Below are 16,338 nucleotides of genomic sequence, written 5' to 3'. Positions count from 1 at the left end.
GTCCTGCCTGCTCCCCTCTTGAGGGGGGGGGGAATCTTCAGAGTATTATAGGGGATGGTCTTACATGTCTGGGAGTGGCATGGGGGGGGCTCTTTATGATGTGGATGCTGGGGTCTCCTATCATGAAGTGTCAAGTGGGTCCCCGTGTAAACGAGGAGAGGTGCATCCCATAACATTCTAGGCCCTCTCCATTCCTTGGGGTGAAGGTGGGCAGGAAGCTACCCCTGTAGAGGAGGGAGGGGCAAGCCACCTCCGGAGGCCGGAAGTCCTGCAGGGTGTGGGCAGGGACTAGGGTTCTTTGCTCTCTTAAGTTTCCCTGCTCTAGTTGGCCCCTGACCTGAGCCCTCCCCCTCCCAGGATACTACCAAAAGGCCTTCATCCTTTCTAGTAGGGGATCCATAATTATCAGGGCCTGGAACTGGTGTGCAAGGCCACCAGCCCCTGGGTGACCTCTTCCTAATCTTGGATTCCAACACTCCCCATCCCTGACCATGCATTCAGCCTCCAGGTGATAGCCTACCCAAGAACAACTAACTGCTCAGCCTGGGACCCCCAAGAATGGGTCCTCTCCAGTATCCCATGTTCATCCACTTTGGGGCTGGGCAGACACAGGACAATCATAATACTTATTTTTTTCTCTGAAGCTGGAAACAGGGAGAGACAGTCAGACAGACTCCCGCATGCGCCCGACCGGATCCACCGGGCACACCCACCAGGGGCGATGCTATGCCCCTCCGGGGCGTCGCTCTGCCACAACCAGAGCCACTCTAGCGCCTGGGGCAGAGGCCAAGGAGCCATCCCCAGCGCCCGGGCCATCTTTGCTCCAATGGAGCCTTGGCTGCAGGAGGGGAAGAGAGAGAGAGGAAGGGGGGGGGGGTGGAGAAGCAAATGGGCGCTTCTCCTATGTGCCCTGGCCGGGAATCGAACCCAGGTCCCCCGCACGCCAGGCCGACGCTCTACTGCTGAGCCAACCGGCCAGGGCCTCATAATACTTATTTTACATAGATTTCTTCATTTAAACACTGGCACCTAAGGGAAGTAATTACAGTCCCCCCTTTTTAAGATTTTATTCATTTTAGAGAAGAGAGAGACATAGAAGGGAGAGACATAGAAGGGAGGAGGAGCAGGAAACATCAACTATATGTGCCTTGACCCGGCAAGCCCAGGATTTCGAACTGGCAACCTCAGCGCTCCAGGTCAATGCTTTATCCACTGCGCCACCACAGGTCAAGCCTACACTCCCATTTAATAGATGAGAAAAGGGAGACTCAAATGTAAGCATCACTTGCCTGGTGAGAATTGGGGGTGTTTCTGATTTAGGGACCACCACCTCTGGCAGATTTCTGATGGCCGGAGTTCCAGATCTAGGGACCACAGAAGGATGCCCTGAGGGGCATCTTGTGGAGGCTCTTTGCCCATTCACCCCCAAATCATTCTTGTCTGCCCACAGCAAAAAGGTATCCGAATGCCCAGGTCAGGCCGATCGCTTCAGACCTCAATGTCAACTGCACAAACGTCCCCGGCGTAGGTGGTAGAAACATGGGTCGGGGCAGTTCAGGTGGAACCCTTGCCTATGCTGTGCGGCTCAGAGAGTGAGGGCTAAAAACACTCTGGCACAGGTGACCGCCATAGAGCTGGATAGGGGATGCGGAGGGAGGTTATCCACTGAGGAAGCCGCTGAATCACGGGGCTGTGTCTGCACAATGCAGGGCGGGGAGCCCTTGTCGTGCTGCCCCAGAACCTACCCATCAGGCCGCAGCCGATGGTGCAAGAGCCACGGAGTGCCCTGCCGCGAGGTCTTAGGAGGACCCCATCCCGCGTAGGAGCTGCGGGCCGCAGTGCACAAACCCGCTGGGTGTGTGTGTGTGGGGTGCCCAACCAAAGGGGTGAAGCAACCTGAGGGGCGGGAGGTCAGACCACGCCGGAGTAGGAGGCGCGGATAAGTAAACTAACGCCCAGAGAGCGCACAGGCTGCTAGGACCGCAAGGGTCGGGGTAGACCCTGCACCGCCCCCTCCCCCATTGAGGAAAAAGATGAATGGGGAAGAGGCGGCCCCCGCGTGCCCGCAGAGATAGAAACGTGGTTTCCAGGGCAACGCGCCGCAAAACGAGTCTGGAGTCACCTTGGAGGAGGCGCCCCGCCCCCTACCACGACTGCGGCTCAGGGTCCGCCCACCACCAGGGATGTCTCATTGGTGGCTGACCCGTCAGCTCGTCTGCACACACCAATAGTGGTACGAAATTTCCTCCCAGAGGCGGGACTGCGTCGTGGCCGGGTTGAGTGCGCAAGCGCAGCGCGGAGGCGTTCACCTCTCCCCCCCAACCCTCACCCCCGCCACTACTTTGACGGCGGAGGGTCCGCCTACCGAAGAGGGGGCGTATCCGGGGCTGCACATGCCCCCACCACGCAGCGGCGCGCTCCCGAGCAACCCCACCTTACACGCTCAAGTATTGCCCGCTGCCCTCCTCCCCACGGCTCTGAGTGCACGAACCGGGGCTGCAGTCCCCAACCAAGGGAAGGGCCGAGGACCGAAAGGGCGGAGGGCACTTGGGCTGAGACTTTGCCAAAGGAATAGGAGTTTGCCAAATAGAGGAAGAGGGAAGGGGTTCCTCAGGTGGGGGACACGGCGTGTGCAAAGACCAAGAGACTTGAAAGCAGGTACATTTGTGGGGCAGCTGGGAAATCAAGTTGGAGGGGGGAAATAAACAAAACACCAAGGACCTGAAAGGGTAATTTTCCAAGTCCGTGGTATGTGGAATGTGATGGCGACCAGGGCGGAGGCGCAGGTGGAGGCAGCAGAGGCCACAACATCCAGGACAGACGTAGCAGGATGCTAGCTAGGCCTAGGCTTAGGGGAGAAACCGAAGGAGGCATTGTCTGAAGGAGCCTCTTGTTCATAGTGAGGTGATTGGCAAGTGGGCTGCAGGGAGCTGGGAGATTGGAAGGTGCCCCTATAAGCCCCTGATATCTGGCCAGCCTCCAGCAGAGATTGTTGACGACTACAGAGAAAAGATGAAGGCCTCAGGAAGTCCAGTTCGTGGCTCAGATTGGGCTATACCCAGGAGTCACCCAGAGAAGGCAGCAGTCAGTGTGAACAAGGTAGGCTTTGTCAGTTGGGGAGGATGTGAGCCAAACCCATTGACTGGTTCCAGGCACAGAACTCAAGTCTGAGATGAGGGTTGAGGATGGTGGTGTGGACAAGGTGTGGCCACCAAGGCGTGGAGCCTGCGTCCAGGTGGTGGCTCCCAGGTGGGCGGTGCCCCAGGGATGATGAGGCCTCTGTGGGTGGGCAGGTCACTGGGGTCACCACCTTCTGCTTGAGGCCAGAGCCCTCTGAGGATGGCCACATGGGTCACTGGGGCTATCTGCACCGTGATGAAATGCCAAATGCTGCAGTCAGTCAAGGAGGTCGCTTGGGGTGGACATTAGGGAGCCAAGCCCCTGCTCAGGAGCCATCTGGTGAAATGGGAGTGAGTGGTGTGCCACTGAGGTCAGCTGCACCCCCAGCACTGGTTGAGTGCCCAGGGCACAACCACCCCCATCAGTCCTGGTGGAATCCGCCCTCCTTTCCAGGCTCTTTAGGGATGGGAGTTACTACTTCTGTGTCCTTGGGCAGCTACCTTCATGTCTGCCCCTGGTCTCCATTCTTCTCTGCCTCCCTCTCCTGTCCAGTTCTCTCTTCTGTCTTTATTCCCTGTCTCTCCTTCTTTCCTTTTGCTTTCCTTTGTCTCTCAGCCTGTTTCTGTTCCTGCATGGGTCTCCCTCTATTTTCCTCTGGTCTCTGTCCCAGCAGTCCCTCCACTACTTCCATCTTCTCTCTGGTGGGGGGCTCCCTGGGGGAACACCTCCTACATCCTTGGCACATTTCAGCCTCTACCCGTCACCTTACCGTCCTCTGGAGCCAGCTGCTGTTGTATTGGGTGCCCAGGACCAAGGGAGTGGGCTTGGGCAAAGGTTACAGGTCAGGGAGCAGGCAGAGGCCGGGAGGGTACCCCTTAACCCTTCTGGAATGTGGGCAGGTGGCAGGGGAAGGCAGTCCCCCACAGTCTAACCCCTCTCTTCCCCTGCACTGTACCCCCTCACTCCTCAGATGCTTCTTACAGCACCACCCCAGACTCCCACACAGGGTCCCTTACAGCCCCAGACAGACTAATCCGCCTTCTTGCTGGACACTCATGCATAGCACCCTCTTCCACAGTCCATCACCTCCCTGCTCTACAACACAGCAACCTCAATACAGAACACTATACACACCCCCAAAATGGCCCCAATCCGCACTGTGGTTCCACCATAACCTCAATCAACTGTGTGACCCTCAAATCGAACTGCACCCCCACTCTCATCCTGGACCAAGATCTCCCTTAAAAAAACCGCAAAATTGGAAGTTACACCGGTCAGTGGCCACTCAGATCCTGGAAGACTTGCTCACCCAAGGGAGCATCCTCTCTAGACACACCCAGCACTCAGCTACAAACTCGCCCACTCATGCCCACTAGAGCCCAGCCAGGTGATTCCGGTGGGGACAGGTGCAGGAAAATGTGGGCATATGTGTGGGCTGCTCTCCCCACAGTTCTTCCCTGAGTCCCTGCAGCTGCCAGAGAAGGGGGCACCCTCCATTTGTGTCACTCCATTGTTGCCATGGAGATGCCACAAGCCTGTTGTGCTTTCATCTTGTGTGTACAGCCAAGGTCAAGTGGACAGGGCATCCCTGGGGGTTAGCTCCTCTTGATACATGTTCTGTGCCTGAATGCATGGTTTTAGTGCATGCCTGTTCATCACTGCATTTACCACCCTGTGTGTGCTTCTGTTTCCCTCAGTAGAAGGGACCACCATCCAGGTTCTGGACCCTTATGAAATAGGGAAAGAGCAAATGTGTTATTATGGAAGAGGCAGGCTTATGGCTCCCACCTTCTGCCAAGGTGCAGGTGGGGATAAATACACAAGGTCTGTGTCTCCTTGTGTCCCCCAGTCCCACTCTGCAGCTTATCACATGTGCATGCAGTTTGTGGGGACTGGGGTCATTGTCTGGCCTTTACGCTTTTGGGATGGGGGCCTGGGCAGGTGTAAAAGAATCAGCTTTCACAACCCTGAGCCAAGAATCACAGGCAACGCTGCCAGGAGTCCCCCTGCCCTGGGCATCTTCTTCCATGTGGAGACCCTCTCTACTGGAGGCAAGAGAGAAACTAAGCTCAAGACAGCTAGATTCACTGTGTTCAGAGTTGGCAACCACCTGGAGCCTGACCTTCCACAGGTAGGAACTGGGTGGGGGCAGTTTAAATCTTCCTCCTCCTGGCTCTGGCCTCTTGTGTCTCTCTCCTCTGCGCCAAGAGGCCCTGGCCACTGCTGATGCACAGCTTGCATGCCCACCCCAGGGGCATGAGTCATGCAACCAGCCATGAACACATGTTTTCTGAGTCCCAGCCCATGCGAGTCACACATACCCAGCCCTGTCCCCAGCTGCTCCCACATCCACATCCTGTATGCACACACTTTGGGGTCTGCTCACATACCCCTGTGATTTTTCACATGGGTGTCTTGCAAGCATGTTTCCATGTATACTCACACACACTTGAGTTCCATGCACACACTGCCATGCCCATGTGCACATGCACATACCCCATTTTCATGGCCACACAAGCATGCGTCCTCAGGAATCCTTCTCTCTGTACCCATGAATCCACTGTCAGCGGGCACACATGGGCATCACACCTGGCAACTCACACACACGCATTTAGTCTCCACTTCCCACACCCTGGCACTAGACCCCGCAGATCTGAGCCAGGATGGTCTGCGCTCCAGCTGAGCAACTGGCAGGTGCATCCTCCCTCCTGGCCTGGCGAGCCAGGAGGGAGCCAGTAATTACGAGGTCCCCAGGTCTCTCATACACAAGCTTCTTTCATCCCAGCCACTCCCGTCCAGAGCCCAGACCATCATTACTGCCTCATGCCCGGTCATTAGCCTAGGTTGGGGGTATGACCCGGCATCCACCCTGTGGAGAGGGCATTGCCAGAGCCAGGCAGCCACACCACCCATCTTCCTGGCGACGCTGGCGAGGGGTGGATCAGATCACCCAGCAGTGGGTATCATAGTAGGGGTTCGGGAGGTAGCCCTCTGGGGAGGAGATGGTTTTTGACTACGGCGCCCCGGTCGCCCCGGCCTAATACCCTGTTTTTGGCCGACAGGCTGCGAGCACCAACCGTTCCCAGCCTCAAATAGCAGCCTCACCCCCACCCGCAGCTATTTTGAGTCGCCTCCTCCTCCGGAGCCACCCCCCCCCTCCCCTTCTGGCGCTCAGGCTGAGGAGTGGAGCGAGACTGCGACCCCCTCCCACGCTGGGAAACAGGGCCGGCAGCTGGACTGCTTGGCGGTACTCAGGTCAGTGTGGCGGTACTCAGCTAGGCCGCAGCGCCCTCTAGTGTCCTCAGGATGAGCATGACGCAACGGCTGCAGCAGCGATGAAGGTGGTCCTCTGGCCTCCAGAGAGCATCTCCCGGGATACACACGGTTCTGATTACACACCGAGTCACAGGGACACTCAGACTCAGGTTACCACAGAAACGGGTGTGGAGACAGGTTACACACCTGTGACTCAAGTACACAGTGCCCGGTGCAGGCGCATCTGGTGATGGGTATCCGGAGTCGTGGATACTTGTCCAGCCTGTACCCAGCATCGAGGTCTTGGTAAATGCTTAATAACTGTGTGCTGTTGGAATGAATGAATGAACAGGGCACTTCGCAAAACCAGGGCAACTGGGAACCGCAGAAGGTGGGGCCGGGAGGAGGTCAGAGGGTAATGGGGACCAGTGACTGCAGGGAACCGCTGGCCTGGGCTGGGGCAAGAAGCTGCCGACCTGACTTTTCTGAGGAAGCAGATGAAACAGGGTGGTTGAAGATTGATCCTGGGCTGGGAAGCCATGGCCCCGGATGGTCAGGTCATGGGCAGTCAGTGGAAAAGGGAGTTGAAGGCTAATATCTTTCTCTGCTCCACCCTGTGTGAGTGGCTGACACAGGAGCGAGCTGTTGCTGACTAGTTGTAAAGAGGGTTTGTGGTGTGGGGGGACAAGATGCAAAGGGGGCCACGAAGAGTCCTGTGTTGCCTAGGAGAAGTGGTCCATGCCTAGCGAGGTCCTTGCTGCATCAGCTACACCCACCTGAGAGGTCTATAGTGGGGCTGGAACTTCTCTGGGGTGGGTAGCAAAGCAGAGTAGGGGTGGGGGAACTGTTCCCAAATCTGGACTTCTTTTTTTCCACTGACAGCAGACTTTCTAGGGCAGCGGTGTAGCTTGGATCTTTGGCAGGCAGAGGTCTGCACTAATTTTCTCCACCTCATGCAAGGGGGACCACAGGAAAAAGGCCTGGGCAGGGGGTAGGCGTTGGCTTGCAATAGGGGCTCCCCAAGGCATGAGGATCCCTGTGAAGATGGTTCTCTTTTTGTGTGTGTGACAGAGAGAGAGGGACAAATAGGAACAGACAAGAAGAAGGATATGAGAAGCACCAATTCTTTGTTGCAGCACTTTAGTTGTTCATTGATTGCTTTCTTTTTTTAAATTATTTTATTTTATTATTATTATTTTTTTTACAGAGACAGAGAGAGAGTCAGAGTGAGGGATAAACAAGGACAGACAGACAGGAACGGAGAGATGAGAAGCATCAATCATTAGTTTTTCGTTGCGCATTGCGACACCTTAGTTGTTCATTGATTGCTCTCTCATATGTGCCTTGACCATGGACCTTCAGCAGACCGAGTAACCCCTTGCTTGAGCCAGCGACCTTGGGTCCAAGCTGGTGAATTTTTGCTCAAACCAGATGAGCCTGCACTCAAGCTGGCGAGCTCGGGGTCTCGAACCTGGGTCCTTCCACATCCCAGTCTGACGCTCTATCCACTGCGCCACTGCCTGGTCAGGCTTGATTGCTTTCTTATATGTGCCTTGACTAGGGGGCTACAACAGAGTGAGTGACCCCTTGCTCAAGCCAGCGACCTTGGGCTCAAGCTGGTGAGCTGTGCTCAAACCAGATGAGCCCGTGCTCAAGCTGGCAACTTCAGGATTTTGAACCAGGGTCCTTTGCATCCCAGTCCGATGCCCTACCCAGTTATCTTGATAGAAGAAATCTTGGGACTCCTTTAAAAGACAGGAAAAGCATGCAGTGGGAGGAGCAGAGTTTCACCGGTAGTGAGTGGGGTTCTGGGTGTCCTGGGGCAGGGGTGCTGGAGTGTTGGTGGAAAGGAAGCCAGAGCTGGGCTGAATGTAGGGTGTGGGTCAAGTAAGTTTGCAAATATAATGTATATGTTTGCTCACTTATAGTTTGCATTGAGTGTGGGGGACAGGCTGTAATCAGGCAGGATCCTTATAGCCTAAGGCTTAGTTTTAAGACTAAGCTTTTCCCACCCTTTTAAAAATATGTATTTATTTATTGTGGCAGAGACAGAGAGAGTCAGATAGGGACAGACAGACAGGAAGAGAGAGAGATGAGAAGCATCAATTCTTCATTGCAGCTCCTTAGTTGTTCATTGATTGATTTCTCATATGTGCTTTGACGGGTGTGGGGGGAGGCTACAGCAGACAGACAGAGTGCCCCTTGCTCGGGCCAGCGACCTTGTGCTCAAGCTGATGAGCCTTGCTCAAACTAGATGAGCTCGTGCTCAAGCTGGTGACTTCAGGGTCTCGAACCTGGGTCCTCCACATCCCAGTCCAATGCTCTATCCACTGCGCCACCGCTTGGTCAGGCTTCCCACCCTTTTAATACTAAGATCTTCTCAACACTAACCTTTTCCCCACACCCTTGACTGTTGCATGATGTGGGGTGGTGCACTCTTATGAGGAATCCATTTATGCCTCAGATAAGTGGCTTTGTATCAGAGACTTCTTTATTTGTATACTTATTTAAAGGCTTTAATTTCTACACTATAAAATAAGGGAGACCAGTGGCTCTCTTGCTGGGTTCCTGAAATTAGCATTGCAGAGGAGAAGCAGCCAAGATGGCGGAGTGCTGAAGGAGAAGCCAGTTTGTGCAGAGTTTGTGCAGAGAGGAGATGGGGAACAGAGGTGAATAAAGCTGGTGAGGTAGAAACCTTTGATTCTAGGAATACTTGGATAAGTCAGTGGCTTTGGGAGACCTGAATGGAAAGGGAAGTATTTTCCCACTGTATGTATTTACTCACGCACAGGATGCAAGCTAGGATTAAAGATAATGGCCCACCAGTTCTTGGCTCCATTGTTTCATTACTGTCTGTCCGAATCAAATTTGAACCTGCATGGGCCAGGAGGCTTTGATGGTGGCTGAGGCTACTGGCTTTACCTAGGGGTACAGTGGGAACTGGAGGACTGGGTCCAGTGGTGGACTTGGAAGACCAGGTGGGGGTCATTCTGAGGTCTAGAGTTGGGATGCACAAAAATGTTTGGCCAGAGCCCTGGCCGATTGGCTCAGTGGTAGAGCGTCAGCCTGGCATGCAGGAGTCCTGGGTTCGATTCCTGGCCAGGGCACACAGGAGAAACGCCCATCTGCTTCTCTACCCCTCCCCCTCTCCTTCCTCTCTGTCTCTCTCTTCCCCTCCTGCAGCCAAGGCTCCATTGGAGCAAAGTTGGCCCGGGCGCTGAGGATGGCTCCATGGCCTCTGCCTCAGGTGCTAGAATGGCTCTGGTTGCAACAGAGCAACGCCCCAGATGGGCAGAGCAACGCCCCAGATGGGCAGAGCATCGCCCCTGGTGGGTGTGCCGGGTGAATCCTGGTAGGGCGCATGCGGGAGTCTGTCTGACTGCCTCCCCGTTTCCAACTTCAGAAAAATACAACAACAACAAAAAATGTTTGACCGGGTAAGTATTGGGGTGTGCGTGGGGGGAAGTCAGAGTTGGATGGGAGTTAGGTGTGGGTGGGGGCAAACTGGGTTGAATGAAGTTGAGATACTCTAAAGTCAGGAAGTAGGAAAAATTGGGATCGTGGTGAATATTGGAGTCCACAGAGGTGAGTTCGTTTCAGTGTAAGCGTTTGAGTGGGCTTTGTGGCCGGTCTCATCAAGTGGTGGTGTATTTAAGAGCTTTGAGGTCGTGGGAATGCTGGAGTGTTGGTTATATGGGCAAGTATATCAGGATTGTTGTCGAAGTTCAGATGAAGTTAAGGTATCAGTACTGGCCTCGGTGTCTATGGGAACCTGGTGAAGTCAACAGTTGTCCATTCACAGCGCAGGTGAAAGTTCCGCCAAAGATTCTAGCCTCGGGCTACAGCCGCGAAGGCCCCTTTGTTCCCTTCCTAGTGCTGGTACGCGGAAGTGGGTCAGCCCCGCCCCGCTGCCGCCGGTCCCGCCCCCAGTGGCAGGCGGAGGACTGCGGATCTGCTCATTCCCACCAATCAGAACACTCGGCGCCTGAGCGTGAAGGGGGTATGGCCTACACAAGTCCGGCCCACAATTTATGTATATGAGGCGCGGCCACTCCTCGAGGAGCCTGGAATTGGCCAGTGCGGCGTAGGGGACGGTCTGTGGGGGGCGGAGCTCGGTGGCGGCTACATAAAGCCGGACGGCCGGCGAAACCCCCCTTCACTCGCGCGTTAGGAGGCTCTGTTCCTTTTCCTGTGTTGTCTTCTCTTCTGCGTCAGGGACCTTCCCTACTCAGTGGTGAGGGCCCAGTCGGCACCGGCTCCAAGAGCCCTGGGCGGCGAGCGGTCTGGGGGCCAGCCGGATGAGGCAGGGCGGCGTTGACACGCCCCTGGGCAGGGGTGGTGCCTGGGCGGGCCCAGGGTGGAGTCCGCCCCGCTGGCGGCGAGGGGCAGCTGTAGACTAGAGTGAGCTGCAGCCAGAGGTGTTCCCTTGGTGGCCTAGGCTCGCCAAAAGCGGGGCACCGCCGCAAAATGGCGGCCACAAGTGTTATTCTGTGCCCCGCGAAATGGCGGGAGTGCGGAGTTCCCGGATGGAGTGGCGCAGGGCGCAAGCGCACGTTATGGGCGGCTCTGGGGGTGGGGCTACATCTTGGCGCTCGCCCGGGCTCTGGCTTCTCCAGTTTCCCGTTTGTTTTGCACGAAGGAAAGGCAGGCCCTTGTCCCATTTCTCTTCCGGCACCTCGAGTTGGGTTTCGAGTTGTGCGGTTCCAGGCTTGTGTTTCTTGTGTCAGGTTCTCAGCCGGGAAAGGTCGGTCCAAGGGAGCACCTGACCTACGTATCCACACCGCGTTGGGGCCCCCTCCCGCGTAGTGACTCCACCCCAGTTTTCTACCGAGGCACAGTACCGGCCACCCCTAATAGGCGCCCTACAGCGGACCGAGCATTTCGTTATTAACCCCGATCGTCCTGTTAGGAGTTAGGCGCCTGTTTGCAAAGGGGTGAACCCCAAAGTATGCTAGGTGGGTGGATAGAAGAGTTAGATAACTTACTTTAGTGTCTAGTCTTTCAAGTTTCCTGAGGGCGTGACCTGGAGCCCACAGCCAGGGCTGTACTGAGTAGGCAGAACCGCCCCATTCAGGAATCTGAGTGGGGACGGGGCCCAGGGTGATAAAGGGATTAACAGCTTATAAAGTTAAGTTCTGGGTATGGTTTTGGGGTGATAAATGGCAGTAGTTTTTCATTGTGTTCCCAATGAGTATGTTATTTTTTTTACAGAAACAGAATCAGAGAGAGGGATAGATAGGGACAGACAGAAAGGGAGAGATGAAAAGCATCAGTTTTTCGCCGCGGCACCTTAGTTCACCGATTGCTTTCTCATTTGTGCCTTGGTGGGGGGGCGGGCTGGGCTACAGCAGACCGAGTAACCCCTTGCTCAAGCTAGTGACCTTGGGTCCAAGCTGATGAGCTTTGCTCAAATCAGATGAGCCTGCACTCAAGCTGGCAACCTCTGGGTCTCGAACCTGGGTCCTCCACGTTCCAGTCCAATGCTCTATCCACTGCACTACTGCCTGGTCAGGCATGATGAGCATGTTATTTGTATAAAGTAAAATAGGTGGGAGGGGTGAGTGATGAATACCTTAGGGATCTCAATGTGGATTTCAACGGTTTACCACAGGCCACCATGGCATCAGATGAAGGCAAGCTTTTCGTGGGAGGACTGAGTTTTGACACCAATGAGCAGTCACTGGAGCAGGTCTTCTCAAAATATGGACAGATTTCTGAAGGTGAGGTTGGTGCCAGAATGGCAGTGGCTGGGCAGGGATGCTTTTGGAGAGGTTAGGTGCCAACTGCAAACCTCTCTCCCCCGCACAGTGGTGGTTGTGAAAGACAGGGAAACCCAGCGGTCACGAGGCTTTGGGTTTGTCACCTTTGAGAACATCGACGATGCCAAGGATGCCATGATGGCCATGAATGGGAAGGTGAGAGACAGCTGCTCTGAGAGTGCAGAAGGTTCATGCTTACAGGGCGAGGAGGCACAGAGGCTGACCTGAGCCCAACCTCTTGGTCTCCACAGTCTGTGGATGGGCGACAGATCCGAGTTGACCAGGCTGGCAAGTCATCTGACAATCGATCCCGTGGGTACCGAGGTGGCTCTGCTGGGGGCCGGGGCTTCTTCCGTGGGGGCCGAGGTCGAGGCCGTGGGTTCTCCAGAGGTGAGTGCTACTCTTGGGGGGTGGGGCGGAGGCCCTTGAGGACACGATGGGAGCAGGGCTGGTAGGAGCTGGCACTCACTTGTATTTCCTGTCCCTGTTTGTAGGAGGAGGGGACCGAGGCTATGGGGGAAGCCGGTTTGAGTCCAGGAGTGGGGGCTATGGGGGTTCCAGAGACTACTACAGCAGGTGAGAATGTGGTTCTGCCTGGGTGTGTTTCATTCAGGCTTCTGTTGAGACACTGGCACAGGGTTGGGGTGAGTATACTAAGGCAGCCTGTAACAGTCATATGTATATTTTCTGCAGCCGGAGTCAGGGTGGTGGCTATGGTGACCGGAGCTCAGGAGGGTCCTATAGAGACAGCTACGACAGTTATGGTAAGTCATGCTCTGAGGGCCTGCGGTGGGAGCTCAGCAAGCCTTGGTGCCCTCTGTGAGCGACACTCAGACCTTGCCATGGTACTTGTCCATAAGGGACAAGATTGCCCTCTAAGGTCTCTGTGCCAGCAGCTATTTCTATCACAAAACATAAGAGCTAGACCAGACTGATCAAGAAGGAAAGGGAGACAAGGGGCCCGCCGAGCAGGCAGCATAAGTGCATGTGTGGCCTCCGGCCCCGCCGTCCTCGGCTGTGGGGGGGGTTGGTTGCTCCTGAGGCCACAGGGCCGAGCCCTCCAGGTCTGGACCCGGGAGTGGAATGCTGCCTCTTGTTGCGTGCTTCAGTGCTTTTACACTGTACCTGCTTCTTGTTCTCAGCTACACACAACGAGTAAAAATCCTTCCTGCTCAAGATCGTCCTTCCAATGGCTGTATATTTAAAGATTTTGGGAGCTTCGCTGAATCGTTAATGTGTAGTGAACACACCTCCTTGTACCCACTTTTGTAGTCTTTATCAGTTCTGATCTTGTCAAACACAGCCTGACTGCTTCTGACCCCCTAGATGGCTTCATTACTAGACTTTACATTTTAAGGAAGCGCTGTCTGTTTTTAAGGGTTTTAAAAACGTTTTGAAAAGCACTTCAGGTTTTACTTTTTTCTTTTTACCATGAGCCATGAGTTGTTTTTTTTCTGGGTTTGTTTTTTTTTTTCTGTTTTACTTTTTTTTGTTTGTTTGTTTTTTTAAAGAAAATCATGGGGGGTTGTATGGGTTTTTTGTTTTTGGTTGTGTTGTCTTTTTTATTTCCCTTTTTAGTGGGGTCAGCCTGGTGAAGTTGGGTCCCCTGATTCAAGTCTCTTTGAGATTGGACAGACCTATGTCCACTCTGTTGGAAGCTGAGCAAGCTGTGGCTTTTTTCCAATTCCATGTACTGTTTCTGAGTGTAGCATGGTAGGACCCGCCTTGGGTGGCAGCAGAGGTGCCTGGCTACCTGGATTTGATCTGTACAGCCCATCTGCTGTGTACTGCTCACAGTAGACTTGGAGATGTCCCTGAGAGGTTCTTGAAAATGTTTATTTATATTGTCCTTTTTTACTGGAAGACGTATGCATATTCCGTTGATGTTGTATTTGAAGTGGTTAAGGAATTCTTCTTGTACACAGTTCTTTGGCTTTACGAAGCCGATTAAAAAACCGTCTGAAACGAACCTTGCTCTGACAATTTCCCTTTCATTGCTCAACACACTCCTGCTGCAAGCTCCTGGCACTCAGTTCTCAGCAGAGAGGGTAATTTGAGAATCAGGTCTGAGTCCTGCCTGAGGCTTGCACAGAGCTAGACCAGGAAGGCAGAGTTAACTGATGCTGGCGGGCCCCTTATGACAGCTGACTGCTACTGGTCCTGGTTAGGTGAGCAGATGGGTGACAGTAGTGGGCAAGTTAGACCTTGAGGCAGCCCTGAGAGGCTTCTGGCAGTGGCAGCCAGAGGGCTCAATGGGGCGGGCAGTTCATCATCAGGGTCAGTGTACAGCAGGCACTTGACGTTGACCTGACTGCCTTAGCCTAGAAGCAGGCCAGAGAGTGGATGGCAGGCAGTGTCCCTGGGCGACTGCAGACTGACTGCTCATTAGCTAGCTCTGCTGTTGCTTCACAAGTTCTGAGAGTTCTCCGCTAGCCTATGGAAGCTGCAGCCCCTCGGAGGACAGAAGTGTTGTGCGCCCAACAGAAACCTCTGAGACGCAAGCTGCTCCCTTGGCTAGCTCATATGTGGAAATAGCCCTGTAATTCGAGGTAACTCCTTTTGCTCGTGTCCACATCCCTCCTCTTGTCAAGAGCTCATTTGAAAGTAAAATTATGTGCCTGGGGAATTGTTTGCTTTTTCTTATTTTTCTTTTTTTTTTTTTCTTCTTTTTTTCTTTTTAATCAATCTAGAACTAAAGTCAGACCCCAGCTGTTACAACTCCCTTCCCTGCCTGCAGCCAGGCGAGCAGCCCAGGCAGTTGAGCCTTGCGAATAGTTTCAATCTTTAAGCAGGATTGGAGAGCACTGAACATCCTGCCTTTTGGATTTTTTGTTCATCAATTGACAGTTTTTTCTCAATCTCCTTAAGTCACTTCTAACTAGCACTCTGATGTCTGTTGCCACCATGAGTTTTTTTTTTCTCAGAGCCCACACCCTTCTCTAAGCAGTTCCATCCCAAGTGGGTAGCTGGCTCTGCTTAGGGATGGGACACGGCCTGGTCAAGGCTCAGGCTTTGCCCTGGTTACACCAGTCCGTGACGGGGCCTCTGCCAGGATGGCCTGATGAGTAGCTTGAGACCCTTCTAGGAGCTGTGAATGGTTTCGGGGGAGTTGAGGAGGGGCAGCTGCGAGCATGTCTAAGACTCTGGGAGTAACACTCTTTTGCTTTGACAGGTTGAAAGGAGCCCAGTGCGACTTGGAAGGGTGGTCCGAGAGCAGCAATGACCTGGGGTCCTGCCCCAAGAGAGACTGCACCTGAGAGCAGGAGCCAGAGGCGCAGCCCCTTGGTCTCACAACCTGTCTCCTGTAAGTGCTTTTCGGTTGGTGGGGGGATACATACACTGTCCTTTGGCCTGGTCCTGTGGGTTCTTGGGTTTCCTATTCAACCAGCAGCATGGATGGGGGCAGTTTTCTTTGTGTGCCTCCTACTGGAGCCAGCTCTTAATTCTCTCTTCACTCCCTCATTTTTCCAGCAGGTGCTACTGGTGAGGTTGAAGTGCAGGGCTTCAAGTCACTCCAGGAGGACGGGTGTGTGGCAACGTGCACATGGCCAGTTCTCACCTGCAACAGCGTCAACAGTTTGATAGGGTGTGGAAATCAGATTTTAATAAAAGTTGGTGTGTCTACCTAGAAGTCTGAGTCTGGTTTGGGGTACGGCTGAGAAGGGTGGGTCTCTGAGCCTCAGGTGGAGGCTGGGTGGGAAGCGGAGTCCCCTAGAGAAAACCTCTTAAAGCCTTGGTTCAGAGCACTAGCTGTACCAAACCAGACAGACCAGCCAGTCACTTCATTATTTTGGGTTGATCTAGGCACACAGCCTCAGAAGAGGTGGTAGTGCATCAGTCCCATCATCTGAGGTGGGCACCTCTTTCAGGACCCTGATGAAGGTATTGGCACAATGACCTTGAGCACCTTCATCTGTGGTGCCAGACAGCCAAGCTTGTTTCCTGTCTGGTCTTAGGATGCAAAGTTGGGGTTGGGCCCCAATTCTGAGGCCTTGAGTCTGTAGCACAATGCCTAGGGGATGGGGAGGGTGGTGTAGTCAGGATGGCCAGACTAAGACAGGAGATCCTTTCTTGCAGCACAGGAGTGGGACTGGGAATCAGAACAGGAGTTCCCAGGACCCTGTGGAAGAGAGGCCCTTAGAGTACTGAGCTGAGCTTGGCATGATCTTGCACCTTGTGCTGGTCTTTGACCCCAGTATGTGAT

The 16,338-nt window shown here is 54.2% G+C and overlaps 1 protein-coding gene across 4 annotated transcripts; it reads left to right on the top strand.

The window, feature by feature from the left end:
* The first annotated feature begins 10,505 nt into the window (after positions 1-10,505).
* On the top strand, positions 10,506-15,758 carry CIRBP (cold inducible RNA binding protein). 4 transcript variants are annotated; one of them, XM_066342152.1, is made up of 8 exons: positions 10,506-10,609; positions 11,987-12,095; positions 12,184-12,290; positions 12,386-12,524; positions 12,629-12,710; positions 12,828-12,898; positions 15,307-15,438; positions 15,609-15,758. In XM_066342152.1, the coding sequence occupies exons 2-7, from the start codon at positions 11,993-11,995 to the stop codon at positions 15,309-15,311; spliced, it is 507 nt and encodes a 168-aa protein (XP_066198249.1). In that variant the 5' UTR covers positions 10,506-10,609; positions 11,987-11,992; the 3' UTR covers positions 15,312-15,438; positions 15,609-15,758. The 4 variants fall into 4 exon arrangements, with proteins under 4 accessions (XP_066198249.1, XP_066198240.1, XP_066198222.1 ...); XM_066342143.1 differs by having other exon boundaries at positions 15,606-15,758; XM_066342133.1 differs by lacking the exons at positions 15,307-15,438; positions 15,609-15,758 and adding an exon at positions 13,277-14,103 and having other exon boundaries at positions 10,507-10,609.
* Positions 15,759-16,338: the final 580 nt, after the last annotated feature.

The sequence above is a fragment of the Saccopteryx leptura genome, chromosome 1 (genome assembly GCF_036850995.1).
Source record: "Saccopteryx leptura isolate mSacLep1 chromosome 1, mSacLep1_pri_phased_curated, whole genome shotgun sequence".
Taxonomy (NCBI): Eukaryota; Metazoa; Chordata; class Mammalia; order Chiroptera; family Emballonuridae; genus Saccopteryx; species Saccopteryx leptura.
Note: the sequence above shows the minus strand (reverse complement) of the source record. Positions and strands in the feature narration are given on the sequence as shown.